General features: G+C 43.3%; 1 protein-coding gene across 4 annotated transcripts in view; it reads right to left on the bottom strand.

The window, feature by feature from the left end:
- Positions 1 to 24,706, bottom strand: part of KIAA1217 (KIAA1217 ortholog) — a 288,923-nt gene that overhangs the window by 26,661 nt on the left and 237,556 nt on the right. For 2 of the 4 annotated variants that reach the window (XM_087825511.1, XM_087825514.1), the window contains exons 7-10: positions 19,933 to 20,037; positions 19,367 to 19,416; positions 13,251 to 13,411; positions 2,029 to 2,204 (exon numbers count right to left, since the gene is read on the bottom strand). In XM_087825511.1, coding sequence (XP_087681637.1) covers positions 2,029 to 2,204; positions 13,251 to 13,411; positions 19,367 to 19,416; positions 19,933 to 20,037 — 492 coding nt within the window. The remainder of the gene's footprint in view (positions 1 to 2,028; positions 2,205 to 13,250; positions 13,412 to 19,366; positions 19,417 to 19,932; positions 20,038 to 24,706) is intronic. The other 2 variants (XM_016224710.2, XM_087825504.1) reach the window with 1 other exon arrangement.

The raw sequence follows: 24,706 nt of genomic DNA, 5'->3' as shown, positions 1-24,706 counted from the left end.
GCACACAGGAACAGCCCAGTCCAAATATGACACATGATTGGTATCTTGTACCCACCCTCTCCCAACAAGGACTACTCCAATTTTCCAAGGGTGTCCTGTGCTTTCCTGGTTCCAAGACTTGTTGGTTCGCAGGGTTCCTCTACCTGGGAGGACCCCCTGTCTAGCTTCCACTGATGAAATCCCACCTGTCTTCTAAATCATTTCAGTTCAGTTTAACAAATCTTTGTGAGGCCCTACTATGCACATGGTACTGCGCTTGGCCTGGCATATGAAGAAGAATAACTTATTGCAGGTTAAGTCTTTCTGGTTCCTGGGGCTTGAAGCAACCTCTCCTTTGTATAGGTTAACCTGGAACCTGTGAATCACCTGTTTTGTCCTATGTGCATACTCCTATGTTCTGCTTTGCCAGACTGAAGTTCCTCTAGTGCCCTGTGCACAACCTATTCATGTATGTCTGTCCCACAAAGCCACAGGTGAAGTTCTCTCACGATACGTTTGTTTCACTCCCCCTCACATCTCATTCCAATGCTGGCCTACTAGTCTCAGGATAATATTGAGATTAAAGATGTCTTATTTTAGTCAAGAAGCGAGAGTTATATCAGCTTACCAATAAATATAAATTTTAAAAGGAGGAAATTTACTTTTTCATAATTTATTTGGAAAATGTATAAAATATTATTTAAAGGCTATGTAATAAAAGGCTATATATTTTAAAAGAAAAATCCTGAGACCTAGTTTTAAACAACTGGGCTGTTACAAGAACATTCAAACAAATAATAACCTGATTGCCTTCTGGTGGGAGATTAACTATCTATAAATGCATGAACTAATTAAAATATTTTGAGGTATCAATAAAAAGTGGTCAAATTAATTTTTTGGAAAGTAATAACTAAAACTGATTTTTTTCTCTAGACTGCTACTGTGAGGAACATTCTATTTTTTAAAAAAATATATCTTTATTGATTTTGGAGAGAGAAAGGGAGAGGGAGAGAGAGAGACAGAAACATCAGTGATGAGAGAGTCATCATTGATCAGCTGCCTCCTGCACACCCCCAACTGGGGATTGAGCCCGTAACCCAGGCATGTGCCCTCACCGGGAATTGAATCGCCATCTCCTGGATCCTAGGTCGATGCCCAATCACTGAGCCACGCCCAGCCGGGTGATTCTATTTTTAATCAGACCCACTGGGTTGGCATCTGGGGTGAGCTAAGCTATAGCCCAAATACCAAATAGGTGACAGAGAGAAGTATTTTCCATCATGGAGGCTTCTGGGGATTCAGGTCATGAAAATAATTTGGAAGTTGCTCCCTTACAATCCCAGTTTGGAAGGTTAAACTTTCCAAGAAACAAGAGAATTGCCAACACTAGAAGAACCGCAATAATTACTATTCATTACACTAAAAGGTGAAATAGTTCTATAATATATCTCCATTGCATAACAAAACACATATTAACATAAAAAATGTGCTTGCCCTAGTGACATCGGAGTAATAAAACTCCGCTTGTTTCAATGGAAGGACTTGATAGATGTTTTCAATAAGAACCTCACAGAAGACTGGGGACGTTCAAGGAAGTGTCTCTCATTCAGAATCAGGCATACTTTATGTTTAAATTCTTCTTTTGTGATTTTAACTACAGCTGAATAATAGGAAGATAATTTTAGCTGTGTTATTTTGACTATTAGTTTTAATTTATTGAGATTAAAGGCAGGCTTCCCATTCATCATTGGGTTTTGCCATTTGCTCCTTTTAATTCCGTGTTGCTGAGCCCTACAAAAGAGTGCGATGCTTCCACTTTTAAAGAGACCAGCTCAGTTACCTGAGGATTGCTGAATTTCTTGGGCCTGGGTGGAGGGGCGTTAGGTGTCCATGGATACTCAGAACCAGCAGAACTCTAACTTGTACATAGCAGGTGCTCAATAAAGGGGGAGGGAGAGAACACCATCTAGTAAGGGCCTCTTCCTTGGCAAAGTCAGGTTTCCTTTTCTGGTTAAAGAGTTAAAGACGTAACAAGTGACTGGTACTCACCATAGCTTCTTGACGATCTTCTCCTCTTCGTGCAGGTATTTCTGTCTCTCTTGCTCCACGAGGACACGCTGTCGTTGTACAGGATCCTCCAGTCTCTTCAACGTTTCAATCACTTTGCCACTGATTTCCAGCTCAGCCTTCTTCATCATGGCCCTCAGCAGCTCCTGGTTCTGCAGCTGTTGAACAAAGGAAATCACCCTCAATTGGCTCTGCCTGCCTCACACTGCAGAGAGTGCCTGGCAGCCTTCAGAGGAGGGTTAGGCTAAACAGCCGCAGCTGAGTCTTTCTTTTTTTATTTCCATGAAAAAGGGAAGGACCAAAGACTGTATATAATATTGCTTCTTCAGCCAACATCTGAATTTTAGCAGCCAACTGACACCCAGACTTCCACATCTGAATCTGCAAAAAAGAGGATCCTTTCCTTACTCTGGTCAATGCATCATGGATAATGGACATAAACTCTCATTGACATGTTTTTATAGGGAGCAGCCAAGAGCACCAGGTTTGGAGCCAAACAGATTTTGGATCAAACCCTAAACCCCGGCTATGTGAGATTCTGGGCATGTTAATTGGCCTGTCTTGGTCTCTGTTGCCTTATCTCTAAGGATGGGGATTCACTTCCCTTGGCAGGGTTATTCTGAGGATTAAATGAGATACTGCTTAGACTAGAACAGGTATAGCTACGAAATAGTTCAGGATATCTGTTAAAAGAAAATCAGGTGCCTCTTTTTTATATGGGATCATGTACCAAATACAGGGTAGTCCCAGATCATTAAAACATGGTGTTGATATTGATGGTGACAATGACAATGATTCCAGGTCAACCGAAGGCTCCTGGCAATTTACTTATTTCCCTGAATGATACAACAGGCTGCTTGCATGCATAAAACCACAATTTACATATAATTTTCCATATACTTTCTGGAGCACTCTTGTTTCTCACTGAAGAGTGTAGGATGTGTGAGTTTGCATCCAGGCTTCTGCAAGAATCTAGTTATAACACTTGAGACCTATTTCTAAGAAGGTGCTAAGTGTTCCCCCAGGCAGGACAATTTTCTGACAGCTCATCCGGCAAGTGAATTAATTCAACCAGCCTCAAAAACAGTAATTATATTATACCTAAAGTTCCCCTGAAATGTCAGTGAGCTTCTACTGTTTCTTCTGTTTTCTGGTCTTGCGGACTGTCCTACGACTACTGTATATCACCTCATAGGAGTGATGGTGTCTTTGTCAACTGTCCATTATCTGCAAATTGAGGGAAATGCCACCTGACCATGTTACCACCTGCTTGAAATCTCATCGTGGCTTCCATTTTCTCTGAATAAAGAGAAAACATGTCAACATGAGCCATGTAAGCAGAGCCACCACCACATCCCAGCATCAGCACAGCCCTGTGATCAACTGGCTGTCCAGAGAGATGCTTGGGTTCAATTTCTAGTCTTAGCACTTAGCAGCAGTGGGACCACAGCCAAGTTATTAACCTCTCTATGTCCATCCATAAAAAGGAGTAGTGCCCTAGCCGGTTTGGCTCAGTGGTTAGAGCGTCGGCCTACGGACTGAGGAGTCCCAGGTTCGATTCCAGCCAAGGGCACGAACCTTGGTTGTAGGCTCGATCCCTAGCCCCGGCTGGGGCACATGCGGGAGGCAACCAATCGATGTCTCTCTCTCTCTCTCCCCCTTCCACTCTCTCTGAAAAGCAATGGAAAAACTATTCTTAAGTGAGGGTTAAAAAAAAAAAAAAAAAAGGGCTAGTAATAGCTTTCATCTCATAGGCTGGTAATGCACATTCAGAGAGGCAATACAGTGCTCACAGTAGTGCCTGGCACAACCCTAGCTCTCAGTACATACCAGCTACTGTTATCAGGGAGCATAACCCTGGGGCAGGTCCTGCGGTTTTGTCTGGGAAGGGATCAGATAAAAATGTGCCACTCTTGGGCTACCTCCCCTGTATGAATCATGATCATGCTCTCCTACTGCTTTGGCTAATAATGTCTTTTTATTGTGGTATTAAAAACAGTCAGCCAGTACACTGCTGAAAGTCACCATGTTTGGAGACAACGCACAGAGGGCAACTTCCTCCCGTAATCTCTGCAGCTACAGCTCTGCCCCAAGGTGCTGGGCAGGAAGGCCCTTTCTAATACGCCGACCGCCTCACGCTGCATATAGCTGGCACCCTCTCTGCTCTAGCCACGTAAACATCCTTTCAGTTTTTCTGGGTGGCCAAGCTCCTTTCTGCCACAGGGACTTTGCACGTGATATTCCTTCCAGCCGGTTAATTTTTGCTCTCCACAGAGTCTGCAGGACACAGTGCATGCACATAGCAGGCATTCAATAACTACGGGTTGAATGCATGAATTGAGTTGACAGCAATGTTGCTTAACGGACAACGAAGATCTAAAAACTCTTAGATGAAAGAAATATAGAGGGACCCATGGCTCAGACGTGGTGTGGGCTCAGTTTTAATGCCCTGCCTTGCCGTGGTTGTTAAATACACACAGCAATACTACTATCAAAATGGTATACTCAAATTCAATGCCATGTGTCAAATCCCAGAGCTATTTCCATTGGGTCTGGGGAATAAATGAAAATGGGCACGTAAAGGGACAAATAAGTAGATGATTAATTGTGTCAAAAAGTGACTGACGCCTGGGTCCACCCCTGAGAGATTCTGGTCTGAGGTGCAGCTCGGCAATGAGAATTTTTAAAACTCCTTAGATGATTCTGATGTGCCATCAAGGGTGAGCACCGTGGTCTGAGAAAAGGGCCCTTGAATGAATAGATGATGTCACTGCGCCGTGAGCTGGGTGGCGCAGTCCTCTGCCCCTCTTGCATAAATCTTACAGGCGAGTTCCAGTAAAGTTACGGTCTAGTTGGCAGCGGACAGCAGCAGCGGCTATCAAGCTGGACATTACGGAAAGACTATTCAACATTCTTAAGGCCGAAACTGGAAAGATGGGAAAAGTGAAGCTCTGAGAGGTTAAAAGTTATTCAGAATCACGTGGGGGCAACCGCAAGGCAGAATCAGGATGAGAACTGGGATTTTTGAATTCAAAGCAGTAATCTTTCAGCCATCATCCACTAGGCAGAGGCGCCAGGCAGCATGGCAGGGGGCGGGTCTGTTTCATTCCCAGGCACAAGCAGTTTCCGGCACACGGTACGAGCCCAACGCATATTTGCTACATGACTGACTCTCAATGTTTCCGAGAAGCCTGCAGACATATCAGAACACAAATGCATGTAATATTCAAATTTTTCAACTGGTAACACGGTCAGATCATATTCAAATATACCACTCGAAGAGGACGGAAGGCTGCATGACCCTCCTTCCCAGAAAAAGCGGTTTATGGAGCCAGCTAGAGGGACGACCCGGAGTTTTCAGCAGCACCTTGGCTGGCACGTGGGCAACAATGAGCGAGTCACGAAGGAGCACACCCTCCCCTAGTCGTGCCCACCCCACCCCACCCCGCTGGCGTCTTCTCGCCAAGGTCTCCAGGCCTCCACCCCAGCAGCGTGTGAAAAGGTGCCGAAGGCAGCACCTCTCTCTAAATGCTTCAAATAAATTAGTCATCAGCACTTCACGTCATTACGTTTATTTTGGCTTAGCAGTGATATCAACATTTCAATTAACTTAAAAAAACAAACTCATTTAAGGTATAGTTTACAAACAGTAAAATACAGATGCTCCTCAACTTACCGACTGGGTTAGGGCCTCGTAAACCCATCGTAAGTTGAAAATGCATTTAATGCACCTAGAGCACTGAACGTCGTAGCTTAGCCTAGTCTACCTAAAAGGTGTTTAGAACACGCGCATTGGCCGACAGTTGGGCAAAATCATGTAACACTACGGTTATGCTGTAGATTACCAGTTGTTTACCCTTGTGATCGCTTGCCCAGCATCACGAGAGGATCAGACCAAATATCACTAGCCTAGTAAAGATCAAAATTCAAAATCTGAAGTACAGTTTCTACTGAATGTGTACCGCTTGTACACCATGGTAAAGTTGAAAAATTGTAAGCTGAACCGTGCTAAGTGGGGGATCATCTGTATGGCCATTTTAAGAGCACCGTCAATGAGTTTTGACAAACATATACACCAAAGTAACCACTACTAAAAAGAGAAATAACTTTTTTTTTTATCACCCTAGAAAATTCCTTCATGACTCTTTGCAAACAATCCCATAACCTCCAGCCCAAGGAAACCACCAATCTGTTTTCTGTCCCTATGGATTTAGTTCTTCCTGTTCTAGAACGTCACAGAAATAGAATTATATGATATGAAATCTTTTGTGTCTGGCTTCTTTCCTTAAGTATATTGTTTTTGAGATCCAGCCACGTAGTTGTTTTAGCCGTTCATTCTTTTCAATGTGGAGTTCTTTCATTGTATGGGGAAATCCAGTGTATGATTTTGTACCTTGTGTGTACTAAAATTTTTATATTTTACTTACTGACTTGACGCTGGTGATTTTATCAAAATTCACTTTTCTTGATAATATTTAAAAAATAAATTCTATTTGATTTTATATGTATACAATCCGGTCATTTGCGAGTAAAACCAAGTAGACTTTTTACTTTCCTCTCTGTACACTTATTCTTTCTTTTTCTAGCCTTATTGTACGTGCCAGGATCTTCAGTACAGCTTCAACAGAAGTGAGAGCAGCCTTCCAGGGCCGTGGTCTTGATTTTATGGGGAACGTGTTTAGTGTTTTGCCACTAACTATAGGTTCTATAGTTTTTTTCAGACATCCTTTATCAGGTTAAGGAAGTTTCTTTCTTGCCCTTGAGTCATGAGTGTTTTTATCATTAGTATTGAATTCTGTCTTTCTTTGTGAGCATTTATTAAAATATGATTTTTCTCCTTTATTCTGTTAATAAGGTCAAATACATTGATTCATTTTTTCATATTAAAACAATGTTGCATTCTTGGGATAAAGCCAAATATGCTGTATTATCTTTTTAAGATATTGCTGCATTCAACTGCTATCATTTTGTTAAACATATTTTCTTGAGAGATATCAGTCTGTGGGTGTTTGTTTTTCTTTAAGTAAAAATGAGAGGTTTTCATCTTAGGGTAATGCTAGCTTCATAAAATGAGCTGGGAAGTGTCTTCTATTTTCTGAGAGAGTTTTTTCCCTTTCAGTACTTTAAAGATGTCTTTCCATTATCTTCTGATTTAACTTCTGTCTCTGATGAGAATTCAGTGTTAATTCTTTATGCAGTGTGTCTTTCCCTCCCCACCCTCTGGCTGCTTGTAAGATTTTTTCTGTTTACTCCTGGTTTTTAGCAAATTTGATTCCAATATGTGTTAGTGTAGTTTCATTTGTGCTTGTCCTGCCACAGTTTATTGAGCTTTTTTGGTCTGTGGGTTTACAGTGTTCATCAGATTTGGAAAAGTTTCAAGCACGATTTCTTCTAATGTTTTTCTCTTTCCCATTAACTACTTAACATTGTTCCACAAATCACTAAGTTTTGGTTCATTTTCGTTGGTCCTTTTTCTCTTTATACTTTCTATTTGTTTTCATGTTGACTGATATTTTGTTTCAGCAGTGATTGGTCTTCTATTAAGTCTATTCAGATATTGTGTTTTTCAGTTCTTGAAAGTTCCACTTAGATATTTTTTATATCATCCATTTCTTGTACCATTGTGTTCAGGTTTTCCTTTAAATCCTTGAGATTATAATAGCAATTTCAAAGCCCTTGTTGCTGATCGTATTATTCCTGTCACTTCTGGCAGATACCCACTGATGGATTTCTCTTAAAGTTATGAGTCACATTCCCCAGAATCATCACACATCTAGTAATTTTTTATTGGATGCTGGGCACACAGTTCTGGATTTTGCTGTTTTCCTTTACAGAGAACTTTCTCTTGCTATTGTTTCAGTGACTTGTGGATACTTTTTTATCTCTAGAGGCTTGGTTTTCATCTTTGTTAGGGAGAATCTGGGGTACTTTTTACTCTGGGTCTAGTGTAGTCCTAAGACTGAAGCATGGCTCTTCTCTGGTCTCTACTGAATGTCCCAGATGACTAATCAAGACTCCTGAACATCTCCCAGCCCTTTGTGAGCTCTGGGAATTTGTTATCTTACAGCCTGCATTTTGTTTTTGCCTGGCTTAGTGGTCCTTCACGATACATGCACGGGGCTTATTATTGTTCAGTAACAGACCCACAGATTTATATAGTTCTTTCTCTGCAGAGATCCCTCGTTTGGTACTCCACTCCACAAATTCTAGCTGCTTCAACCCTCTACACTTTGATAGTACCTCTTCTATTAAGTGTCAGTGCTATGCTTGGGTTACCCTTTTCTGCATTATGATCTGAAAGGTGCCCCCGGGAGGAAGCTGAGTCAATTGTAGGTATAGATCCTTTGTTTCCATTCTCCTAAGGATCACAATCCCGCATTGCTTGTTGTCCAAAATTTAAAAACAGTTGTTTTACACATTTATTTTTCAGTTTTCTGGTTGTCAACAGTGGCAAGGCAAGCACAGTTGCAGTATCCCTCATCGCTGGAAACATATGTTTATTGTAAATGCCGTGCCTTGACATTTTGATAAAAAATACTTCAACAGAAATTATGCACTTGGCTATTAAAAATTAAATTGGGCCAAATAAGCTATCCATATCAACTCTCTCAAGAAAGTAGGAAACTGCCCAAACCCAATTCCACCCACCTCAAAATAGACATTTACCTCATATACTCAATCATAATTTCTTAGGTAAAATCTAATAGTATTGGTCTTGTCAACCATATAGTTAAACTGATCAGTAGTATATCTGAACTAATTTTGCTGCCTAGCAGTGACACTGAACAGTGGTCCTACTAAAACTCAGGAAATTTCATGACAGTCAGACCCCAGAATGACTCTTGACCACCTGGAAAGTTCCCCAGGCTGTCAGGACAAGGTAAAGGAAACCTGGTCACAACGACATGATATCTGGGAGAAGTCTCCTCATCTTAGCCGGCCTCTGTGGGAAGGCATGACTAGGGCCTGGCACACCGTATGCCAGCCTGCCTAACTGTCAAATCCCGCACTAGTTCTGTTTATTGGGTCTGCTCAGCATGGGCCTACCTCTATGTGCTTTTCTCAGGGATACACATTTCCATGACCATTGTTTTGGACGTCAGAGGATAAATGGTAGTGCTCCGACACATTTCTGTTAGGCACTCTTATGAAAAGACACCTTAAGATAACTGTACTGAATTATAACATTTCAAACATCAGGGCTCTGTATACTCCTATGCTTTTTTTTAATATTACTGTGTTAACTCCTCCCTCTCTTAGGAAGACGCAGTAAATTCTTGATAGTTTTAAAAATGGAGCACTAAGTTCAGAATAACCCCGTTCTTTACTTATCAGAATAAGGAGTTAGGGACCAGGAAAAAAATCGTGGGAATGAGAGAAGGAAGGATGCATCCATTCTTTCTTTAGCCAAGCCTCACCTGGCCCCCACTGAACTTGTACCATCTCTTCCAGAGGCCACCAGAAAGGGGCAGAGCTGCGGTCACTTCTGTGGATACAGGATTAATTTGGAAAAACCCAAGTTCTGTGGCATTTTAGAAAATGGATGTAGCTCATAATTTTTTTTCTAATTCATATCAGAAAAGGTAATAGATAATCATCTTTTGTTTTCTTTTAAATATATCTTTATTGATTTCAGAGAGACAAAGAAGAGGGAGAGAGAGATAGAAACATCAATGATTAGAGAGTCATTGATCGGCTGCCTCCTGCATGCCCCCCACCGGGGATCGAGCCCGCAACCCGGGCCTGTGCCCTGACCGGGAATCGAACCGCGCTCTCCTGGATCCGAGGTTGATGCTCAACTGCTGAGCCACGCCCCGCCGGGCGAGGTAATCATCTTTTGAAGGGAGCATTTGTTAGGCACAAGACCTTCACCTGTCCCTTTTACCATTACTGCCAGCTAATGGCAGACCCAACTGTTACCTGAGAATGGGAACATAACAATATAAAGCTCCGGTAGCTCTCATAACAATTATAACTAAGTAGAGAACACACATGTTTAGCCCCTGGGAATGAAGGGCACTGTTTAAAGGTGGGGCTTTAAAGTCATTGGGTATGTCCTTCACACTTTCAGGGTGCAGATCCCCCATTTGTTTCTGCTTCACCCTGTGACAGCTGCCTAAGATCTCAACATTTCTAAGAGTTAGCACAATGAACTGAGCAGTCATAATACATGAGAGCAATTCTCACCGTGGAACATTCTAAAATCAAGTGTCTGGAACACTCTAGAATCTCACCCTGGAACAGTCTAGAATTATCAGTGCATGCCTCTGGCCCATACCAATGAAGCCAGACTATGACAGAGGTTGGTGCTTGGCTATCTATATATTTGTTAAAGGCCTCAAGTGATTCTATTAGGTAGCTATGACTAAGGACCATTCTCTTAATACCTACAGTTGATGTGAAACTGGACAGCAGAGGACATAAAGGGTTTTCTTGACCCTCTGCTTAGGATCCTTTTGCCTCTCTTGGCATTGTTTTTGCCCTATTAAAATCTACCCAACACGCTGTGTCTGTATCAAATTTCTTTTCTTGAGAATAATCCATCAGTTCTGGAAACGAAATGCTCAAACAGGACATGATCTATAGTCTAGGACTTTCCAGTGATTTAATTATCTAATTACTGGAACCAGCTGCCAAGCACAAAAGATTTCATTCAGCTTCACTATTTTATAACACAGTTCAAAGAACACTTGAATTTCTAATTCAATTTTTGTTCTTTTGAGACTATTCTATAGAGTTTCATGTATCTCTAATGATAGCTCCATTATTGGACTTATAATCACTTTGGGGCTGTACTTCATTTTTGGAGTATAGAACACATACGCTGAAGGAGACCTGGTGTCGGGACGGCTTAATTATTCTGAACTCTTTTTGCTTTACATAGACTCCCCTGACTGAAAAGACAGAGGTTGGACGGGAAGGAAAGCTGACGGACACACAGAGGATACAAAAACCGAGGTAGAAGCAACAGCAGCCAGGTTAGGAGATAAAGTGCTTATCTCTCCTCATATGTCTGCTCTTTAGAACTGCAAACACTTCTAAGCTCAAGAGCATGTCTGCTCACTGTTCCTTACACGCCCAAAGCCAGAAAGGCTGAGCAGTTCTGGGCAGTAAAGGAACTCGTGTGGTTAAGACCGCATTCCCAGACCTTGACTGGAGGGCTGCTTTGTTTGAGAAACTGTAATTCTGCAATTGAGCTTCCACAGTTCAAGGGTTGCAAGGAGTGGCAAACTGTGGGAGACTCCTCCCAGCCAGCCAGAGGACCAAACAATGCCAGCCACCAACAGGGTGATGTCACAGCCACACACATCACAATCTTGGTATCAAATTTGCCATACTTCAGCGATGTTTATGCTACAGCAATTCCACCCCTGCCCTCAAACCAACAAATATTCACTTTTGAAAGCAGTAGATATTACCATACAAACAATACATTTAGGACCTTTTTTCTTGTGTGTCCGCTGAGGAGAGACAATTTCCAAATGGCCAGCAGGTGGTGCTAAAAGGAAGGAGCAGTGTGAGAGGGGCTTGCCCTCCATAAGCACCTGGGAGAGGGAAGACCCTCTGTCCTGCACATGTGTTGCTTGGCTTGCAGAGCACTAAATAATTGGCTTTTAATTATTTTCCAACATTTTAAAAATGAATATAGATATTTCATAAAAACCTGTATTTCCTGATTCTCTTGAAATGCTGAAATGTCTAGGAACACTGACTGTAATGGCCTTCAGGTTAAGAGCTGGCTAGAATTGACTGCTGACTGCTCTTTAGAGGGGTCACCTTGCCATTGTCCCTCCTCCACTTCACTTGTTAAATTACCACCTGGACACTGTGGGCAATGGACTTTGCCATTCGGCACACACCCTCAGCCCAACCCATACACTTCATTTCACTGCAAAGTGTCTTTAAAAATTGTAAAACAAGGACAAGCTAATGCAAAGGATGGGGAACTTCACAGATGACAAAACTCATAAAAGTACGTAAATGAATTTGCATGGGACATCCAAGGTGCCTGGGACGTTGCCTGAGGGACAGAGTCGCCTTGGAGACCTGAGCACTGAGCCATGGGCCATGTTTTCAGGTGTATCACACCTTAAAATCCACGACAGGGTCTCTCAAGGCAGCTGCCTTTTGGTTTATTCTCTGGCAGGTAGAGTAAGGGGAGATTGTCTTCTTGGCTTAATGAAGCGGTGAAAAATGTAGGGCTTGTGCATTGGCGAGCTGAGGGAAGAAAGGGCTGAGGTCTTAAGTTTTTTCCTTATTGGACCTCCCTGGCTGAAAAGGTGACACCCCACTGGCTGCCGTGGATGCTACACCTGTGTGGCTGCTCTAGGCTCCTGGGTGGGCCTGCCTTTTACCAATGTTGAACTATGAGCTCCTCAAAGTTAAGGAGGCTGCCCTCTAGCCTCAGTGATCAACCTCCTACAAAAGGCAGGAGGCCTGAGGGTGATACACAAAGCAGACACCTGATCTCACTAAGAGAGGCCCCTCCCCAGCTCCTCAGTCCCCACCACCAGGAGATACATTATTCCCTTCGTTGGATTTATGGGATTGGCTCACCAAGATTCGTGACACAAAGGGTCATTTTCCCTCCCTTTTGGTTCCCATATAGTGCATATATTTCTTAACAATGGAAAAAGGGAAGGAAAATATTAAGGAACATACTATCCAGATAGAATGCAGATGTTTTCCTCAACAAAATCATCCACGATGGCTTCTTTTCCTTATGAATTAGTCATCTAGTTTAAACTCATATTTCTAAATATACTGTAGTTACTTGTAAAAAACAAAAGCTTAGCTGGCTGTCCCACCATTGTGCCTGCTCGCTGGGGGGAAGCAAGCGGCCGAAACACTAAACAGGAAGCCTTAACTGGCTCTTACTATGCTCCACGGGGCTCCTTTGCTTTCAGCTCTCCTTGGAAAAACAGATGTTTAATGGGTTTTTCATGTGTAAAGGCACGCATAGCTTAAAGAAGTGGTTCTACATGGATCACGGCTGCAGTGGAAGGCTCTAGACCCAGATTATGTGTGTGAGGGAGGAAACCATGCCCTTAAGGCTCTGCTAGCCAGGTGTCAGTTCACGCTTAGGAAAGGATGGTGGGGAGAACCCTGGGAAGGTGCTGTGGGGCTAGGGGTGTGGGAGAGGAGAAAGCTGACTTTGGGCAAATAAGACAGAAGACATCGTCGGGACGCAACACCGTGTGTACCTGGAGCTGTCGCATCTGCTGCAGCTGGAGCCTGAGCTCGGCCACATTCCGCCTCATGTCGAGCAGGCTCATGTGGATGGCCGAGGTGCTGGCAGGGAGGGGCTGGCTGGGTGGCCCCTCCAGGGCGCTGAGAGTCTTCCCACCAGAAACAAGGGGAGTTCCTATGAGAAAAGAGCAGCAAAGAACCTAAGAAAGCCAGAAAGGAAAGTCTAAGTTAAGTCCCACCCCAACATAGATGACTTGGTAACTCTAAACATGCCCATTTCCTTCATTGTGAAAATTAAAAAAAAAAAAATTATGCTAGTTCTCTACAGGCAAAAATATGGAATCAAGTTTAAATAAATTAAGGAACCATCACGCAACATTGCAGCATGCAGTTTGTAAAAATCATGTTCTAGAAGTTTAGTGCCAAAGGGAGGCAGGTCAGTGCAGTGTGTGAAGCAGGATGCTAATTAAGGAACCTGTCTGTCTGTCTACATATCTCCTTTAGATGTACACAGGTTTGCAGAGAAAAGTCAGATGTATCTATAACAAAGTATCAACAGTGTCTGTCTCTGACTGTTGGTATTCGATGTGTTTTATACATTTTTTGTATTATTACCTTTTCTATTTTTAAATCTGCATAGTGAATATCTGTGATTTTATAACAGAAAAATAATTTTTAAATTCTGGGACCTAACACAGGTGATTCCATGGCTATTTCCTGCAGGCAGATGTACCCCAAGAACACGCACTTGGTTCTGGGCACAGGTTGGGCTGATCACCACAGGAAACTAATAAGAACCGAGTTTCTCCTGAATCTTAGCTTTCCAGACCAAAAGAAGCAGGACCTCTGCTCCATCTCCTTTAGTGAGAAAACCAGGTGTGAAGTGAGAATTCTTTAGGAGAGGAATCCAGGCAGCAGAAAGAAACCCTTCCTAAATAGTTTCTAGCTGCCATACTCTGGCTCCTTGAGTCCAACTTAAATAAGCCTCATTCATTTTACAAGTTCATCTGGGAAGGGCCTGCTTTGATCAAGTTTGCTTAAAAAGGATCCGAGGTAGCACTTACAGGATGATCAAGATACAGGAATCAAAAGGAAGTGCTATTTTTTTTAGAACAACCCAGTTGTATGGAACAAGCCACCAGAGTAAAATCCCGCCCCCCTCCCCGCCCCTCCCCACTTCCGAAGGGGCTGTTGAACTCTTTCCCGTGAAGCTCACAGTGGAGGGTGTGCAGCGGGCTGGGCTGGCCTCGCATACCCTGGAGTGGTTACAGGGTGGTGGTCTCTCTTCCCATCTCCGCTCAGCACCCAGGGGAACCTTTCCTTTCCCAGCGCCCGCAGGGCTGCTGCCATGGGCGACAGGTGGGGTGCCAGTGAGCGAGGGAGGGCCTCACGCTGTCCGCTTCATGCTTGGCCTCAGCAACACCAGTGGGGAGCTGACTGCACACACCCTGATAGAATCGTCTCTGGGCCTCTCATGGGCCCCTTCGGGAAGGCAGGGGAGCAGACCAGAAAGCATTTTAAGGATTTCCATAGGAAGCCAGCGGAGCAGACAGTGAGTTTTTGTTCTTTTATGAGCCTAACAAGCCGCTACCACCATCACTGTGGCTCTGACCAACTTTTGGCAGTCTCCCGGCCCCTAATCAAAATCACCCCCGTAAAAGCAACATTTGCCACATCTGTAACTGTTCCAATGACTATCCTCCGACGGTAAAGGGTTTCAGTAAGACATCCCGTAACACTTCCAATAACAACAGCATGTCAGAATTAACAGTACCTTCAAGATCAAGTATTCAGAGGGAATCATAATAAATAGGAAGTTTTCCCTTTAGAATCAGTCAAGCTACTTTGTCATCACTAAATCCCTCCTTCTCTTTATATTCTGAGGGCACCGGGGGCCTCACTGACCTCCTGTGTAGAGAGGCCTGAATGTACATACCGTCTGTTAAAATTGAAGCTGATAACTGGTTTAAAAAATATCTTTCCCAATAAAATTCCTTCATGGAATCTATACTCATCCCTAAAAATTTCTTCATCTATAACTTTTTAATCCACTAAATTGGTTCCTAACTCCATCACTCATTGAAATGGCTCTTTATAAGGCAGGCAATGGTCAGCTGTCCCCCCGATACGCATCTCCTCGCTGCGACGCTGGGCACTGTTAGTCACTTCTTCCCTTGTCAGTCAATTTGAATTTTCCTGTCCCTTGTCTTCTTATCTCTCTGCTACTCCATCTTGGTCAATTTCTTTTCTAATTTCTTCCTTGGCCAACTTTAAAAACCCTGGCCTGTTCTCTCACTGGACATGCTTTCCAGGGAGGCCACTTTCACCACCACCACCTGCTGAGGTCCCCTGCATGTCTGTCTCCAGCATACAACTCTCTTCAGAGCCACATACTAGTACCTTCATGTTGCTACAGGACTTTTCATCTTCCCAGGCCTCTTTTTGTCTCTGTAGGTCTGTTCTTAGCCACTGGCACTATTATATACTCAATTATTTAAATCAGAAGCCTGGAAATCATTCTTAGTATCCACTTCCTAGTTGTGTGACCTTGGCAGAATAACAACCTCTCTCACTCTCAGTTTCCTCATCTGTAAAATGGGTGTAAGGATTATTGAGGGAGATAATGGCATTTACATGTGTAAACTGCTTAGCTTGGTGTCTGGCACAGAGGGGGCCCCCACTGCAATCAGCTGTGGTTATTATTTCTTTGAGCAGAGTAGGCAGGAGGAGCCTCTGCCAGCGTCCCCTCCTCACCTGGAGTGTCAGCAGGTGCAGAAGGCTGGGGATGGTAGCAGTAGGCTGAGATCTATAGGCAGGTGCCCTGAAATCCATGCATGAGGCTGGACCTGATCAGTAGGGACCCCAAGTGATAAACAAGTTCCCCTTCAGATTAGGTTCAGAGGACCTGGGATCTGCTCTCCACACCCACACGCAGGTGGTCACATTCTGCTCCCAACATGCACAATGAATGAGTCACTCTTTTCTGTGCACTTCACCCTTTCCAAACTATGGCCTCTCTTTCTCCTAGCAAATCACTGTTGGGTAATTTACTTCAGTCGAGTGTATCTCACTATGAAATTTATTACATGCAAATGTGATGCAAACTTAATGTATTCTGTTGTGATAGAAAGAACATGGGTTTGGCCAGACTGGCTGTGACTCTTGCTGGCTGTAAGCAACATCTTCCTTACAGGGTTGTGTGTGTTAAATGATATAATACACAGTATAAAATACATGGCATGCCTTTGCAATGGTGGTTCCTTGTTCACTTATATCCACAGAATCAAATATTCCTAAAGTGACAGGAAGTCTGGGTTTTCCTTTTCATTTACCCCTGGACAAATGAACTCCTTGACTTCTATATAATTTCATGTACTTGTCTACAGAACAGACAAAATATTTCTTGTCTTACAGCTTACTTCCTTGGGTTCTGGAAGAATTAATATGTTTTGTGCACTGTACAAGGCTGCTATGGCAACGAAAGCCCTGTGGACCATATCTAGCCCTGACACATTAGAATGAAAAAGACCAAACTCAGCAGAGACATGGGAGAGCAAACACACATGCCTGTTGCCGGTGGCACTGTAAATTGGCTCAGCCTCTCAGAAGAGAAAACTGGCGGTGTGTTGCCAGAGATACTCAACTCTTCGTCCCTTTGGACTTATTGATTCCACTTTGGGAAATGCATCCCAAGGAAATTACACCTGCTCCTTCCCCCATGCTCCAAAAAAGACATTTACAAAATTATTTAAAACAAAGGAGTGAAAAACCTATGTATCTTTAAAGGGACTGGAGCACCTTACCACAAAAATAGGAGAAAAAAATAACAGGTGGGTGGAGCATGTGGATGTGTCACATGTGTGGAGGTGTGTTCAGTCTTCTCTGGAACATGGTAATAATGAGGATGTGCCAGGAGTTAATGAGCTCATGTATGAAGAGCACCCAGAACAGTGCCTGGCACAGTGGAAACACTCACCGTTTCTCATTATAATGATGGTGATGATGCCACCAAAAGTGACAGGAATAAAAGAATACAAAGCAGCATGTACATATTGATTAAATAATGGTATCAGGTACTAATCACTGCTGGACTAGAATCCAGAGGAATGGAAGGTGTTAGTGCTCAGTGGTTTCCTTCTATTCCCTCCACTTTATTGAGATGCAGCTGACACATACCGTTGTGCAACTTTAAAGTGTGGAGCATGTTGATTTGATACACTTATCTACTGCAACATGATTACCCCTGTGGTGTCAGCTAAGGCGCCCCTCATGTCACATAATTACCATTTCTTTTTTGTGCTGAGAGCATTTAAGATCTACTCTCTTGGCAACTTTCAAGTACATAGTTTGGTATTTTTCTTTTTTATTGAATTTATTGGGGTGACGTTGGTGAATAAGATTATATAGGTTTCAGGTGTACAATTCTAGAATACATCATGTGTATATTGTATTGTGTGTTCACCACCCAAGTCAGGTCTCCTCCATCACTATTTATCCCCTTCTACCCTCTTCTCCCTCCCCCACCCCTTTCCCTATGCTAATCACCTCACTGTTCTCTGTTGTCTGTTTTTTTCTTAATCCCTTCACATTTTTCAGCCAGCACCTCCACCCCCCCCCCCCAGCTATCAGTTTGTTCTCTGTATCTATGAGTCTGTTTCTATTTTGTTAGTTTATCTTGTTCATTAGATTCCACATATAAGTGAATCATATGGTACTTGTCTTTTTCTGACATATTATTATCTATAATCACAATGCTGTGCATTAGGTCTCCAGAACTTATTCATCTTCCAACTGGAAGTTTGTACTTTTGGACCAACACCTCCCCATTTCCCCATGCCCCAGGAACCACCAGTCCACTCTCTTTCTATGAGTTCCATAGGTTCCTTTTGTCCTAAAGTTCCTAATAGATCAAAAAATAAATGAGGGAATAAGTATTTCCAAAACAAACGGACACTTGCTCTGAAGACAAATTTAATGGTTTCTGTGAAATAATTCTCTGGCTGCAGCCAAGGTCACTGATTAACTTCTAAGTAAACTAACAGGTCCCACGAGGACTGGGAGGGCTGGAAGACCAGCCCTGCTGGCTCTGCAGCTGAACTGCCTGCACTCAGCCAGTGCGGCCCCAGGGCTAACACAGGTCCCAGCTGAAGTCCCAAATTCTGTGCCTTCTCCAAATTAGGGGTTTCACCCAACTTACCACAGGCTTCCTGTGTAATTCAGTAGCCAAACATGTTCCTGGTAATGATTTCTATTTCTAAAACAGTGGGGAGGAAGACCTCATATTCTTGAGAGAGGCCTGCCTTGAGCCTGCAGGATAAGATGTACATCAAATATACCTGGATACTAGGGAGTCCACGTGGAATTTAATGGGGGCCTTTCGGGGGGAGGGGAAGATGCTGGCATTTAAAAAGCAGGCCCTGGTCCAAGGATACCTTCTTCTCCCGCCTCGATCACTGGTGGCTCCCTGTCAGCTTGCGTCCCTTCTCACCCATGACCATGCTGCAGCTGGGCTGAGGTCCTTCCCCAATGCAGAGCCTTCCAATGGCTTCGCTTTGCACTTAGAATATTATCTCAATTCCTTTCCATGGCATTTGCACGTACTTCTCCCTCATCCTGGATGGCTCTTCCCTTCTGCCTTCACTTACCTAAGTCCTATTCATTTTTCAGGTCTCAGTTTATGTCACTTCCTCAGGGAAATGTCCCCGACCTAGTCTAGAACTGCCAGTTAAACATTCATCCTTCCCTTTCGCTTAACACTCAACACTCATATAATTACTTGTCCCACATCCATTTTCCCCACAGGGTTAGGAATTCTAGGCAGGCAGCCGTGTCTGAATCATGCCCATTGTCCTTGCCCAGTACTAGGCACATCTATATTTGTTGGATGTTTGGTGATATAATGAACAGTGAGTGAATGAATAAAGGCTGAAGGGCTTAGGCACCCCCAGACTAATGACGAATCTGGGATTTCAGCATTAAGGAGGGAAGGTGTGATGGTGCAGGGCATTAACTGGGAAGCCTCTGAAATCACGCCATGTCGACGACTTAGGGAAAGGGTCATTTACTTCTGCAACAAGCAGAGTCCATCCAAGGCAGCCTGCAGGCCTCCGGGAGCCCCAAGAACACTTACCTGCACTATCTGTGTGGTTCTTATTGGCTGTTGTTTTCATCATTTTCTCACTGAATAAAAGAAAAAGAGAGTCAGCTATCCAGTTTCCAAAATGCCTTTTGTTTTTTGTTTTTGCCCCCTCCATTCATTATTCTAAGCGATGAGCAGCAGGTAGAGATGGCATCAAGCAATAAGGGTATTTCAGCATCAGCACCACTATCGGCCGGGACGAAAAGGCTTCCCAGGGGCGCAATGACACTGCAGGTGGGATACAGCAGGTGGCCACGAATGACTTTCAGATGATGGCGGATGTGGAGACACGTGGATGGTGGCTGCAGGCACTGCGCAGTGGTCCATGAAGCCACATGCACTGGGAAGCCCGTTTACCCTTCTTGGGCCAAAGCGTTACCTTCGACCAAGAATTACCAGAAGGAAAACAAACAAACCAACCAGCCATGATTCAGAGAGATGTAAATATTTTCAGCCTTGAGATGATTACAAGAAAACGGATTTGAATGAATGAGTTGTCTTAATGATTAGAGAGAAACAGAATGAATTATTTCGTTGGTTTGCTTTCTTCTTTTTACCTAGATGCATCTTTGCTACTACTTGTAAGGGGCCCTTTAAAAAGCGCAGACTGAACAAGGCCAGTTAAACTGGCGATCTGTCTCTCCATGGCTTGCATCCTCTCTCTGTAAAACAAGAGAATTGTTTGTTAAAGCTTTATTGACTTTCAGACTGGTTTGTCCAGGGGAATGACCATCTGAGGGTCATAAAAGGTACCACCTAGTAGGCCAGCAAAGTGCCCTCAGGCCTCTAAGCTGTACTCCTCAGCTGGGGGGTTGATGACTGGTTTCGGTGCAAATGATGGGGATGTTTGTTGTGTGTGAGATAAAACTTGTTTTATCATCTGAGAGCAACAGCAACGAATGTCTTTTAAGAGCACGGAAAAATACGATTGAAATCAATGTCTGACTCGGGGATGAATGGCGCTCAATCTAATGGCACAGGGACTTCAACCTGGGGCTTTTACGGGATCGAGCAGAAAAACAATTGTCCTTAACAAGCTGGTCATCTCAAGACATGAATGAATAATCCCAATTATTTACTGTGCCCAGATGCTGCACCTTTCTGTTCAGGGCTCTCTAATGCTTTATCACAATTCATTTGGCTCACATTTCTGTACCTCAGACAGCAGCAGTTTCCCAGAGCTGTCACCATTATTTTCAACATGTTATACAAACATCACAAGTGACCTCCCTCTAGGTGCAGACGGCAGCACACACGTGACTGCATGTGAATTCAGTCACATTTATTTGGAAGTTTAAAATAATAAAGCAAGGCAGGGGAGGAAAGTTTGAATAGTGTGGGCACCTCACCTGCCTTTGTGCCCCGTGAGCAGGTGTCCTAGTGTGAGCTTGAGACAGAGAAGGGACCCCACTCTCCACTGCGGGTCTCAGTCCCACCAACCTCGCATAGTGTAAATGATGGCGATTCCTGTGCTACGAACAGCATATTCACATACTGTGGCTTTTTCATACAAGCCAGCTATTTTATCTGGTACCCAATGGAAAGAAATCGTGATGGTCTGTTCTTTCCCTGGAAAACAGTAACTGGCTAAGCTGGATTTATTGAGAGATGCTATATCTGTATCTTAAACTTCACGGCAATCAAGTGGACCTACAAGGGTAATTTTGTCCATACACAACTTTTTGGCCTTGTGTTTTGCCCTTGGAATATAACCCTTAGTGCCGTATGAAACACTGAGCTTAATTTCACAATTACAAGCTTCCGACTTCAGAATTCCAAGCATTTTCTTTAGTTTAAAATGATGGTCCTGTCACAACACTGAGCTTCCTGGATGTAAGTCACGCAGTCTAGACAGTTAATGGTTGTAAACCTGTTATGGAAAAATAAATAATTTAAGTATGAATAGTACAATCTCTTTGCTCTAGTAGTGTGGGAAGGAGAAATCTCAAGCAGTGAGAGTGGAAATGCATCTCCATTTCCACACAGCGACTTTCCAGGTGTAGCAGTGAATGCTGAACCCCTCAGCTGCAAAGCATTTTCAGTCACACCTGTGCTCCTGGTCTCCTCTCTGCCATAACACAATGCATGTGCCAGAGAGAAAAATTAGTAAGAAACTACACTCAAGAAAGCAGGTTAGTAAATACCCAATGGATATCCCAGGTTCATCAGACCCAAGTCACTATGGCATCTCAGAAATGGTTAGATAGTGGGAGACACGGACTCACACAAATGGGCTCCTGGGAAATGAGTGGTTTCCACAGGGGCCAGCTGAGTATTGGGTAAAGGTTGTCCAGCGCCCCGTTCTTCCCACGAGAATGCTGAAAAGTCAAACTCGGGACCCGGAGTCGAGGTGTGTTCAGAGCTACCTCAAGATGTATCTAGTTGACTGCTCTTATCCAACCCTAGGCAAATACAAAGGATTGCTTTCTTCTTTCTTTCTTTTTTAAAAAAAGCACCATGACATTTTTAGGGTCTAGACAGCTTTGGTCAGGAAGTAGCTTCGTGGGTTTCATGAAGCTGGAATGTGGGACAGGAAGGCATTTTCACAACCTAACTACACAGAGATGACAGTACTACTAAGAAATGTAAGAAACAGGTAAGTCTACGACTGTGCAGAATAAGTGAGAATCTGGTAAGAGGGAAATGGTAGAAGGGGTTCCAACACTGGCTCTAGGCACAACCCCGAGGAGGCTAAACCAGTGTTCTTTCTGATCTGTCTCTGGCCAACAGGTTTCATTACCTTGTCTAAGAAAGGAGAGCAGTAGCATTAAAAACCAAAACAAAGCATCTGGATCACCCCAGATTCAGGACATTGATCTGCACCTGACCCACCACCGTGGTTAGAATTGCACTATGCTATAGCACAGGTTGGGTTGTCTCCACGTGGGCATCCAGAGGGTGGCATTTCCTTGGCTCAGTGGGTACTTGGCTTTTTGTGGCACTTCTCCAGACAACGGTTTTAGGATGCAGGGAAAGACAACCCCCAAATCATACCCCACTCTCCTTACTCCTCAGGAATCATGCCAACATAGTTACTGAATTTCATGGGATGAGAGTCTGGATGCTGTGAAGGAAAGGCCTTATATTCACGTTAGGTATTCACATCCTTGGTTTTTCTTTTTGTATGTGTGAGGATGGAAGTAAGTGCTCCCTGGGTGGCCTCCTCCAGCCTATGTCATTGGTTGGGCCACCAGGAAGGAGACACGTTCTCGCAGAGCCTCGATTGCTCAGAACACTTGAGCTTGACAGTTGAGGGGAGCAATCCTCTCCCACTGCCCAGGAAACGGTGGGTCCTGCACTGGCCGAGGCACTGAGCGCACTGACTGCACATGCGTGTTCCACTGTCTTGGCCAAAACCACTTTATGAAAATACAATTCTTTGACACATGGGAATAAGAAAACTTTCTCCCTCCTATTTAATCATCAAAGTGTTCCTGGTTTCAGGATTCATTTGAGGGAGATTATCTGATTTATAAATTCATAAATAAGGTTGTCTTTCCATTTCATGGTTGGTAATCTGGAAACAATTTTATGGTTTAACTAAATTACAGCAACTGGAAACTTGTGCAGCCTTTGCTCCTGATGAAATGTTATGAAGTACGTTTCAATGTGAAAGGGGAAGAAAGGGAAATGCAGTGGAAGGAGGGAAATTATATACGACCCTGCCATTTTATTGCAGGGGCAATTTTGTATAATAATCGTCAAAATATTGAAGATGTTTAAGCTAATTCTTGCCAGTATTGCTTGGTTTAAGTTATTACAGGACTGGTATAATTCCTGTTGAAAAGATGGTTTAAAAGTGATTTCATAAACCATTCTCTGTCATTCCATAAACCATAGTTATGGGATTAGCATGTACGGTTAACTAGTCATTTAGCGCCATAAGTCCGCCTGGATGAATGAATCTTCTCGGGGCCCAAGCATAATATTAATAAAAATTCAAGTTCAAATCCAGGGAAAATGCTGATCCCAGTATTTACATTCCTGCTGCTACAATGGGCTTTCTTGCAAGCACCTGTCTATGAAAATGAAACAAAGGCCAGACTATTTGTAGTCTGCTCTCTGTCCTCAGAGTAGAGAGAGAGAAAGAAAAAAAAAAAAAAAGTGCATTTGAGAGAATATTTTTAGCCAGTAACTCCATTTACACAACTTTTTTGATTCAAGTTTTCACCTCCAACATTTTTTGACCATGGACTTGTCTTTGTTCTGACCGAGGCCTCATTAAGCCTGAATTAAATCCTTATCATTGCCCATCTGAGTAAATTAATGGCTATTAAAAACCAAGTCAAGGCTGTAACAAGTATGAGACTGGTAATTCCCCTATAATGAAGCCCTTAGGCTATGTTTTTAAATATCCAAAACAAGTGCTGGGGAGCTGGCTGAAACCAGCCAACCGAGCTGGTAGGATTAGTTAGACCTCCAGTCAGAGGCACTCACCTTCCTAACCAGTTACTAACTTGAAACCCAGTGGTGCAGGAGAGTCAGTAACAATGATTGTAAGCAGGGCTGGCATTCTGAGAGTACTTTCTAGGTGGTTCATGAATTCACTTCTCTTTCTAATATTTTGTGGTTTGTTTTTTCGCTTCTGCTCATTCCCTCTCATTTCTCCGCCCCACAGAAAGTGACAGTCAATGAGTCACCAGCAAATGTTTTTGAGTACTTTAGTTGTGCCAGACACAGTGCAAGCTGCTGCGGACACAGCGGTGAATACAGTATCATCATTAGGCAGTACCTTCCTTTCACAAAATCACTTGTTTCCCCCTGGGAGAAATCTAAGTGAACTGAAGTGCTGTAGTCTTGGCAGTGACAAAGGCATTTTCCAGAACTGAATAGTGAACAGGCTTAAAGCTAGGCTATGCCCTTGTTTGCTCATGCCCTGACTCTCTGGTATGAGAGAGAAAAAAAACAAAGTAATTGAAGACACTGTTTTCAGATGAGTTCAACAGAACACTGGAATTCAAACGATCTGAGCTTGCGATACAGCTTCAAATAAGACTCTGAGCAGCAAATTTTCTATTTCTGCCCCACTTTAACTATTGGTGAAAGAACTATATACTAAAGACATTCTTCCAGAAACTCCCAGCAAATGTAACTTTCTCATTAAAACATCCAGATTTATTGAGGAGATATTGATGGAGTTGGTGGTGACTGCAATGGGGCTACAATGTTTTGTGTGTATTAATCTTGCCTTCCTTAAAGACAATGACCATATCTTGCACTTTTCCTGCATTTACAGTCCCTAGATGAGGACCGAGTATACAGAGGGTCATTCAGAAATGTAGTTTATAACCCTGGCCTTGAAGGCTGCTGTTTGTCCCCCTGCTCATGGAG

Source organism: Miniopterus natalensis, chromosome 1, assembly GCF_054644295.1.
Source record: "Miniopterus natalensis isolate mMinNat1 chromosome 1, mMinNat1.hap1, whole genome shotgun sequence".
Taxonomy (NCBI): Eukaryota; Metazoa; Chordata; class Mammalia; order Chiroptera; family Miniopteridae; genus Miniopterus; species Miniopterus natalensis.
This window is presented reverse-complemented; position numbering and strand designations above follow the sequence as displayed.